The 11,182-nt window shown below is 40.4% G+C and overlaps 1 protein-coding gene across 1 annotated transcript; it reads left to right on the forward strand.

Moving 5' to 3' along the window:
• Positions 1-3,559: 3,559 nt before the first annotated feature.
• Positions 3,560-9,592, forward strand: SLC35G1 (solute carrier family 35 member G1; the record flags this gene model as incomplete). The annotated part of the gene is made up of 2 exons (XM_006035552.3): positions 3,560-3,740; positions 4,302-9,592. Coding segments are annotated over 2 exons (941 nt in total), but the record flags the coding sequence as incomplete, so codon positions are not given.
• Positions 9,593-11,182: the final 1,590 nt, after the last annotated feature.

Raw genomic sequence — 11,182 nt, forward strand, 5'->3', positions numbered from 1 at the left:
TGCCCTCCTCCCCTTCCTGACCCCACACAAGTACAGGGATGAGCCACTGCTGCCCCCCATCTGGGCTCTGCTGCCCCCTCCCACCCCCATCCATGCCATGCTCCCCACCCCTGCCCTAGTCCGGCTCTGCTCCCCTCACCCTCCACCCTACACAGCACCCACTTCCCACGAGATGTGCCCAGCTGGTCCACGCAGCTGTGGCTGCCCATGGGGGGGGGGGGGGGGGGGGAAAAAGGAGGGCTGCCCCCTCCCACCCCCATCCATGCCATGCTCCCCACCCCTGCCCTAGTCCGGCTCTGCTCCCCTCACCCTCCACCCTACACAGCACCCACTTCCCACGAGATGTGCCCAGCTGGTCCACGCAGCTGTGGCTGCCCATGGGGGGGGGGGGGGGGGGGGAAAAAGGAGGGGGGGAAGAAAAAAGCAGGGCTGGGCCTGTCCCTGTCCGCCCAGGCTGCAGGGCTGAGAGGCTGCATGAGGGCAACCCTCTTGCCCAATCAGGAGCCAGGGGCAGGGAAAGCAACCATCCTGGCTGCTGCCCAGAGTGGGAAAATAAAAACCTTTTATTTTCACACGGAGCCCCACTTTTCCCCACTTTTTGTATGGGTACTTTTTTTCTCAGATTTGTCTGATTTTTATTTTTTTTTCCACAGAAAATGCCTGATGTCAGGATTTTTGCAGAAAATGAGAAGTCTCTAGTTATACTTTATGAAGTGGATATATTAACTTACTTATTTCTTTTTAAAGTTTACTTTGAAGGAAAGGTCTCTTGAGCAACTTCGTTAGAGAAAGGATATATTTTAGAGCTGCACCGATACATCAGTCCAATATCAGATTGGCACCAATATAAAGAAAATTGTCTGTATTGGAAATCAGCCTGATATGGCCGATAATTTGGCCAATAAATGGCCCGTGCATGCGCACAGCCACAGCACAGCACATAGGCAGCAAGGAGCACCGCTGGGCAGCTTGGAGAGCTGCGTGTAGCTCGTAAGTTTGGTGTGGGGAGAGGGAAAGGAAGGGGTGTGGGTGGGCAGATCAAGGCCCCTGCGGTGAGGGAGGAGCGAGGCTGGGGCTGGGGCAGGCATGGGACAACCGCGGCTCATCTGGGGCCACGGGGAGTGGGGTGGGGAAGCTCCCACTGCTGCGCACTGCTTGTCTGGTAGTTGCTGGTCCAGCAGCCCATCCAGTGCTCGCCCTCTTGTCTGGTGGCTCCCGTCACTCATCTGGGAGGGCATGGGGAGAGTGCGCCCCCAGATCTGCGCGGGGCAGGCTGGGGCTGGAGCTGCACCAAGCTCTTCCCAGTGGGGCAGGTAGCGGTGGCACTGGGAGGGGGCTATGGGGAATTTTGGGGTGGCTTCAGCCCACCCACCCTCGCAGGAACCCACTCCCAGTGCCACTGCTGCTCACCCCGCCGGGAAAAGCTTGGCACAGTCCCAGCCCCAGCCTGCCCTGCGCAGATTTTGGGGGACACGCCTCCCCCATGCTCTCCTGGATGAGCAGCGGGAGCAACAGCAGGGGCCTCCAGACGAGCCACTGGACCAGTGGCTCCCAGACGAGTGGTGCGCAGCAGCGGGAGCTGCCTGCGCCAGCCCCACTCTTCCCTTGCAACAGGGGCCTTGATCTGCACCCCCGTCCCCCCACACCCTATATCTTTCCCCTCCCCTTCCACCACAAATGACTTACTACTGCATGCAGCTGTTCAAGCTGCCAGGCTGGTGTCGGAAATCAGATGGGTATTGGCTGATATGCCCCCTTAAAAATTGGCTATTGGTATTGGCTCCAAAAATCTGTATCAGTGCAACCCTAATATATTTTATTTTTAATAGGAAATATAAGTCCACTTTTCTCATTGCACACTGTACTTGCGTGGGCAATCTGAGATACCAGTGTTGTCAATTCGATACCTTTTTTATTTTCTGACAGGTCATTGTTAGGACATAAATTACGCTTCTTGGACATACCTAATATATTGGGTATTTTACAAAATTTAGGAGTTCCCAAAATTGTATTATTTTTCCAGTCTCTTCAGCCCCTGCTATACATTACATATATTATGCAATTCACTAGTTAATCTTGCAATAAATTTAGTTCAGGCCACATGTGCAACGTAATTAGCACATAATAAAAATGACTACTCAACTATAAAAAGAGCTAACCAGCTATAATGTTAATGCTTGAAAATGCATAACAACTCTATAACTGGTTTCTATTCAGTTTTAATCTGAACGTGTGACAGGGCCCCAAGTCAAAAGTCAGTGTCATCGTTGCAGTCCTCATTGGATGTTATTGATGTGTTGTCAGTGTTGAAGTCTCAGGGACTTCAGTGCCAGCAAAAAGTTGTATCCAGGAGATCCCAGTACCAGTCTTGTCTTAAAGAATGACCACAGACTTGGTTCATTGGCAATGGCTCAGCCAGGTTTATTGCCTACGGGGGCATGGCTGTAACACACTTGTGGTCTGACAGACAAGGTGTTAACACATATATGTCTATGACAAGGTATTGGCACAATACCATGTAGGCTTCCCTAGGCCGATACAAAGTTCCCATAGTATCCAATCTCCTTGTATATTGTGGTTAAAATAGATTGTATATTACATTGCACCAGTATTTTGACTGTCTTAAGCCATCCTGAACCATTGGCTTGTTCCACATCCTGATCTGGGTGTTCCCATTCTAGCCTTATCACCCTGTTACTGAGCTATCCTACACCTTGTACAGGCATCTCCCCCTCCCATCTTCTGGTAGGAGTGCACATCTGGCCCATGGGCCAAGCTTTGCTTATGTAAGGAGTTCACACATTGGTCAGGTCAGGCCTACTTTGGCCAATGCTTTAGTAAAGCCTTTTTGCGAGTGATATATATATAGAGAGAGAGAGAGACTGATGTTCCAGTGAGGTCTACAGTCAGATGGTGCTGAATGCACAATGCCTTTTATCTCTCTCTTTCTTTTATTTAATTTTATTGAATATGCACTTCATTTATTTAGTTTGGCTTTATACTGTAGTACTCAAACAAGGAAGCATGCAGGCAATAAGAATTCATTCTTCTCTCTGTGTGCTTTCCTCCATAAGCCTATCCATGTCTGGTTTTTTAGACAATGTTTTTGTCTTTTGGCATTTAATAAGATGCCTTATGTTGCATGACAGAAAATTACATATGCTAAATTCTGATTTTTGAGCAGTGTTAAAAAATGCTTAATTTTCTTTTAGAAACCTTCTAAAGTATGACCAAATGTTTCACTGTTGACTGAAGGTGTAACCCACCTCAGCTAATAAAGAAAATGTGATTTTCAGGAGGCAAGATGATGATTTGATATCCATGCCATACTGGATTTCACATCGATAGCAAAGAAAATATTAAATATGAAAGTCAAATATACTTTCAATATGTTTACAATAAATACAAGGGGTAAGGGTTTTTTGCTTCCTTTACCTTCTTTTTCCTTATTACAGGAAAAACTACAACAATTGGATACACACACGTTCTTTCCAGACCCACTTCAAAAAGCTTCCAGGAATTAAATGAATTACTAACTGGCATGTATTATGTGTTACAGGAACAAAGAAGAAGGCTGCCTGTCCAGGACTTGGCCTGTTTTATACCTTATTGTCTGCCTTCCTTTTCTCAGTGGCCGCTTTATTTCTAAAAAAAATTGAAGATGTACATTCAGTAGAAGTCAGTGCATTTCGATGCATTTTCCAAATGTCATTTGTTCTTCCTGGTTTAATATACTATGAGTAAGTATTATGCCTGAAAATTTTTTTTTATGAAATACTAGCCTTCACCTGATACCTTATAGCTAGTATTATATCTGGTTCTCATACACTAAATTTGAGACTAAATTGGACAGCAAGTATTTTAATTTAGATTTTAACTGGATCAGAACATGCTCTTGAGCAATATTTGTAACTTCTACTTAAAGAAATCCCATTGTTTTATTAATGAATTTCAAGAAACTTTTTTTGAAAAAAAGGGTCTCTGTATCACAAGAGAATGAACTATTCTAGAAGTACTTAGAACTTTGAGAGAGCCTTAAAATAAGAAGGTAATTAGGTGTTACTTGCATTTTTCCTTGGGATATCTTCCAAGCAGTAATTCAATGAGTCCTTAATTCTAATTTGGATGTCTAAGTGTTAATGTAATATAAATACGTCTTTGCTAAATCAAGTATTTCAGACAGTTTCTTGATGAAAAGTCTCTTACTTGTAAAGAGTACAGTTAAGTGTAATTAAACGTTTAGTTATAATGTCGCCATGTCATGAAATTAATATGTTATATTTGTTGTTCTTAATATTCAGAACAGGTTTTTTGGGACCAAAAGGTAAACGAGTTTTTCTTTTCCTCCGAGGATTCCTTGGCTCTAGTGCAATGATTCTTCTCTACTACGCTTTCCAAGTAATGCCTCTGGCTGATGCCACTGTTATAACTTTCAGCAGTCCAGTTTTTACATCATTGTTAGCCTGGATATTTCTCAAGGAAAAATACAGTCTTTGGGATCTTCTTTTCACGCTCTTCACAATCACCGGAGTGGTGCTTATTGCTAGACCACCCTTTCTGTTTGGATCCATTGTTACAGGGATAGAAGGCAGCTATACAGATCATCTTAAAGGGACAGTAGCAGCTGTCACAAGTGCAGTGTCTGCAGCTTCGACTTTTGTTATACTACGAAAGATGGGGAAATCAGTGCACTATTTTTTGTCTATTTGGTATTATGCAGTAATTGGATTAATTGAATGCATTATAGCACTGTCTATAATAGACGAATGGAGCTTACCACATTGTGGTACAGACAGACTTCTTCTAATATTAATTGGAATCTTAGGGTTGGGGGGTCAGATATTTCTCACAAAAGCCTTGCAGATAGAGAAAGCTGGTCCTGTTGCCATCATGAAAACAATGGATGTGGTGTTTGCTTTTATTTTACAGATTCTTTTCCTTAATCATATACCATCTTGGTGGACAGTGGGTGGTGCTCTTTGCGTAGTAGCTAGTAGCTCTGGAACTGCTGTTCGTAAGTGGCAACAAAATTCAAAAAAAGCTAAACAAAATAAAGTCTAGCAAGCTAAACACTCATTACAAGAACAGAGATTAGCGATCTTGGGAAATATTTACCATAAAATATTTATTTTATTTAAAATAATGTTTTAAACTATATATTATTGAGTTATCCCCAAGAAAAAGAGTGAGCTGACTTGTGTGGAGTACTGAAGATGTTTTAATTAGTTGGTTTTATATGTGCTTTTCTGTGGTGTAGAATCATAGAAATTAAGGGCTGGAAGGGACCTTGAAAGATCACGGAGTCCAACCCCTCTGCTCTGGGCAGGACTACTGCTGAGATCAAAAGATCGCAGCAAGGTGCCTGTCCAGTCTCCTTTTGAAGACTTCCAAGGTTGAGGACAGCATCACCTCCTTGGGAAGTCTGTTCCAATTCTGGTCACACTTACCTGTATTTAATCAGGGAAGATCTATGAAAAGTTTCCTCTTTTCTGTCTTAACAGAGAGTAACTTTGATAGAAGCTTTTATTTTCCTTATGCAGGAACTACTATTGTTCCTTATAATCCTGATTCACCACTTATACATGTAGTCATTAGCATGTCTGCAAAATGGGAATAGAAGACTGCCATTCTAATTTGGGAGTCTTTTGCACTCGCTTTGTAGAGAGAACTGAGTGAAAGATTGAAGACAGTGGAGAATTAAGTTTTTCGTTCTCTTTCCATCACTAACTACATAAGCTTCTATTTTTTTAAATGATGTGGTGACTGCTTTATAATTACGTGTACTCAATAAAGTGTCAGCTCTGTTCAACAAAAGGAAACCAAAAATTTTCCACAGCACAGCAGACTGGATCACAAGGCTGACACACTTAGAAGCCTTTGACATTTTTTTGCACAAAAATAAAGCCAGGTGTGTAGGAATTTATTTTAATTTTCACTTTGGTCTTAAATGAATACAGGCCATTTAATCTTTCTGAATTTTTTTTTTAGGGAAATGTTGTGGTTTTCTAATCAGATTTCTTTTTTACCAATCTAAAATCTCCTTTCAGTAGTTTAACTCACACTGTGTCAATTTAATGTTACACTTGTGAATTTTTTATGGTATGGAACATTATGCTGTAGTTGCACTTTGCTTAATTCTATGCAAAAAGATATCTTATATTTTGATTATATAAGTATTTAAAAATAGATTATTTTAAATGCTGTACACCAATGATTTTATTTAAATAATTTTATAAAAAAATTGTATGTGCGAAACAGTTGCATTCTTCTTTGCAGTAAGCCATATATTGATGCTTTTTCATAAGAAGCCCTCTCATTTTTTATGTTTTTGCTGGCTAACATGAGATTTTGAAATTCCAGAGAAAACACTGGTTAGCCAGGATCATAGTGGAGGTTGTACAAAATGTATTCTGCACTCATTGCACAGGCAGTCATTTTGGTAGACTACTTATTGATAGAGATATACTAAAAAAAGGCTTACATTGTGGAGCCCTGTCTTCCACATGTTTGAGCAGGAAGAAAATGTTAGTATAAAATATAGAGGGTCTGCAAAATGAGTTCTCTTTTGGGTCTCAGTCTAACAGCGATTAAAGAAGTTTTATAAGGCCCTTTACTCTGGGTCCTGGGGCATTTTCAGTCATTTACAGTGCTTCCTCTAAAAGAGGAGAATGTTGTATAACTGTGTACAGAATATATCTCACTAGTAGATATGTTTTACTAATGGCTATGTTCTTATTGTTAGGCATGGGTACTTGTGTGTGTAACATCACTCTGTGAAATAATATTAAACAGCTGCTATATACCACCTTGGTATAGTTTGGGGATAAAGTGCTTTGACATGCTTCTCTGGAAGGATCAGTATTTATTTTCCTAGGTTGCTTTTATTGAAGCCAACATCAAAACTCTAGGAAAGGGAATTATAATTAAAAAAAAAAAAAAAGGCTAAAATATAACAATTCCTTTCCAAAGTAAAGAATAAAAAACAGTATACAAGTTTGTTTCTTATAAATTATGTTGAAAATATTTTTGTTTAAATCTGTGCACTATAAAAAATCGCTCTTTACACTTTAATTGCCTGCACTACTTGACTGAAGAGAGGTCTTTTGTTTTATTATTTTATTAGACTATTTATTCTAGTGCTGAACATATGCAGATTTAAAACAGGTGACTTGATTTAGTAACTTTGGAAATGCTTTTTCTTGAGTTCTTTCTCATTTAAAACTTCACCCAGTCTTAATGGAAATTTCATGAATACTTTTCAAAAACAACATAATTCTTGCCAGTTAGCTAACAGTTGAGGGAAAAGGGTTTTTTTTTTTGTTTTGTTTTTTAAATCAAAAGTTGCAGGATTTCTTCAGTATTCTGCCCAATAAAAAACTCAGTGTGCTCTCTGTTTTGTTAAACCAGGTATTTCGAGATCTGATTCCTGAATATCGTTAGCTGCCATTTAAACCTGTACCGGTTTAGGCCATGTAACACCTTGTTAGATAAGGTTTAACTTGATTCATAAATTATGTAAAATAATATGAGGAGATTTCAATTTTGTATTACACTGTATTATTATTTAAAGATACAGTACTCATATTTTGATTTTTAAACATACTTTAGATCAAATAAAGTAATGATGAAAACCTTAATTACAATGATATATATAATATTGATGTAGTTTGTTCTGTATATAAAGTATGGTTTCTAAGAATTTACAACCTGCCTTTCCAGAGTCATTTTTAAGAATGGAAATAACTTCAGCTGGGTATGTTTTTAAGCACCTCAAACTGGATTTTAAAAAACAATTTTAAATGTTTTCCTGCATTTTATTGTCATTTTAAAGTAATTCCTTTGATTTTTCTTAGCTTATTTTAAAATGTAATAATAATTGAACATGTTTTTCTTTTATTGTTGTGCTGGATATGCGGGCATCTGTTTTTAACGGCTTATGTATCAGAATTTTAGCCTGAAACTTGCTTTGAATTACCATATAATTTTGTCCCAAGTCTTTTTTTCTTCCTCGTCTTTTTAAAGAAACTGTTACTCTGGAATGGCAGCAAAATTCTCAGGGTTTTGGGTTCTGTTTCGCTAGGTTTTGAGTTACAAACATGGTATTCATTTTTAATTATATCAATGTCCTTTAAAACATTTTTTTAGAAAATTGGACATTGTTGTGTCATTTTTAAGAGTCATTTTTCCTTTGGTATGATTTGCAGTATTGCTGCATATAATTTTTAGTAAAGAAAGTTATGTTATAATTAACAGAACATTTGTAACTACTGATTTCAAGAGCTTCTCAATTGAAAAAATAATATATCATACTATGTTGCATTGCACAAAAATACAGGGTAGAAGTTTAAATCATTGCTAGTGCATCAGGATTGATGTGTATTTTACTATGCAAAACCACAGTGTAATCAGCTGCAGTAATGTCTGTAGGACTTGACAACCTCAGCACCTCATCCACCTGAAAAGCCTTATCTACCACGTGAAGCTAATGGTCCAAACATAATAACTCTAGCAAGCCCAACCTGTCAGGGGAAATTTGGTTGCCAAAACCCCAAGTAAATCAAATATTCCTATAACAAGAATTTAAGGAAGTGCATGGGAATGTCAATGAAACTTCTCACATGAATTGAGGGCCTGGCTGTCTTCTCCAAATGTACTTCTAACACAGCACAGGATTTTGAAGTTAGTGCAACAGTAGGGTTCACTAAACCCCTGCATAGCACAATTGGTCGGATATTTGTGTTTTCCAACTTCTGTTGGAATCCTGCATTTCTGTATCTGAATGCTTTTCTAAGATGGAGAGAGAGCTTCTTGAGTTCACTGGTGATGAAGAAGTACATTTTGCCACTTCTAATAGTTTGACAGGAGGAAATGTCTCCATTTTCCTCTCCTTTGCTGAGCTTTATTCAGTAATGACCTTCAAAATATGTTAGTATCTAGCTGGAATAGTCTCTTAAAATTTCTTTATTTGATGCCTGGCATGGGTCAGACAGGAAGATTCTGTTTCCCAGCTGCATTTTAACATCCCTAGTAATATAATTATAAAACGCATCAGATAAGCTGTGTACTCATAGGTTGCATAAGATTCCCAGCATCAATCCCATGAGCACAACTGCAGGTATTCAGGGAGGTAGAGTTAATAATATTGATATCAGATGTGCAGTTTGGACTTCAGCATTGCATAGCTGCTATCAGTAGAGTCATTTTACTATGACTGTTCTAAGAGAAAAGAGGTATGTTTGTAAGACTGTAGTCATGGAGGTGATATGGGGACTGTATATACCCTAGGGCCAATATACTCATATACTGAAGTATTTACACTCATGCAGTTTTTTAGTAGGTAATTTTATATTTTGTACTGTAGTTTGACAAAAAATCTGAGAGAAAATCAGATATCTCCCTTTACAGATTTTAAGAATTTCTATAATGTCTAGATTTATTATGTAGCTTGTATTGTTAAATGTATGTGAAATTATGTCTTGTAGAAGTTACTGTTTTTGATGCATAGCAGTATATTTTTAAAGATAAAGTAATTCCTATATCTTGAAATGTTAAACATATTTTCATAAGAGGTTTATATTTCATTATTGCTAATAAAAATAATTATGAAGAATACATGTATGGTTTTAGTTGATTAGCAGAGCAAATCTGAATTAAATAAGCTTTCCCAAAAACAATGAATCAGTTATAATCTACATGGGGTATAGATAAACATACTTTTTGACACTTTAAACTAAGGGTGGGCAAATATGGCCTGCGTCCCAGATATGACCTACTAGGCCATTTTATCAGGCCCATGGGGCCCCTCTAAAATTTAGACTATTATTACCTGCCAATGGCTGCCTGTCTGAAAGCTGACGATGTGCCAGTGGAAGGAGCCGCTGGCTGCAGCAGGCACCAGTTGTAGCAGCAAGCAGCTTGGGCTCTGGATGCTGTGCGACCACCCTGGCCCCGCCCAACCGCACCTCCAGCCCCCAAAAGCTTCTGCCTAGCTGAAACTTCTGCCCTGACGACCCTGTGACTGTTCCCTACCCCTCCCTCCATCCAAGAGTGGAAATTCAGTTAAGAATGGGTGGGGGGCCGTCGGTGATCGCCCCACTCCATGGGGTTTGCAGGACTCTGGCTCCGTGCCTCCACGTACTGCTCCTGACTAGAATGCCAGGAGCACTACATGGAGAAACAGAGCCAGCCCAGCGGGGCTTCCCACACCTCCTGGCACTCCAATGTGCCACCAGGCCAAGCCGGGCTGGCTCCATGCTGTGCTGTGCAGGTCCTGGCCTTGCAGCCCAGAACCACACACTGCAGCTGGGATGGGATGAGTGGGTCTGGCACCGTGCAGGTCCCAGCCATGCAGGGGGGTGGCAGAAGCATGGAGTTCAGATGGGCAGGGTGTGGGTGTGAAGAAAGGTGGGGTGGTGAGGGTACCCCCAACCCCCCCTCCCCCACCCCACTAGCAGCAGCAGGTGGGGGCATTTGCGGCCTGTGTAGGCACTGCTGCCTGGTGGTACATGGCTCTAGCCAATGCTCCATGTGGGGCCAAAGAGCACAGCCAACCCAGTACAGAATGGTCTCCTTGAGGTCACCAGAATTCAAGTATTGTCACTTAAGAAGTGCAGCAGGTGATAGACACTAAGGCTGATACTCCAAGCCGTTCAGGGACCTAACTCCAATTAATATCAATGCACTAACAGTTAAATGATGGAAAATGCTAGAATGATTGTTACTTCTGCAACCCTGATTTGACACCTTTCTGCCTTGATTTGTTCAGTGGATGATATGCAATTAATGAGCAACTGTTCAATACGTTGTTTTATCTTTATTGTTCAATGCCTTATTTTTCTACCCTGTTCAAATGCTTTGAAGACAAAATTATTATATTCCTGATGGGCTTTCTATAGTACTTAACACTTTTTCTCTTCAGGTCTCTGCCTCACTCAGTCTACTCTGTAATTCTAAAATAAAGGAGACAGACACCAGTCTCCTTCATTACACTGCCACAGTTTATTCTCTATTCACATTAATCTTATACCTAAGCACAGACATCCTTAAATCTGTGCACAATATTTATACTGCTATGTACTTGCTTTGAGCATGGTCCAACGGTGGAACTGGTGTACGAGATATAATGAACCAGCGCATCTTAACTGCCTACTCTGCCGCTTCCCTTCACTGGCTGCATGCTGGC

This window comes from Alligator sinensis, unplaced genomic scaffold (genome assembly GCF_000455745.1).
Source record: "Alligator sinensis unplaced genomic scaffold, ASM45574v1 scaffold472_3, whole genome shotgun sequence".
NCBI classification, from domain to species: Eukaryota; Metazoa; Chordata; order Crocodylia; family Alligatoridae; genus Alligator; species Alligator sinensis.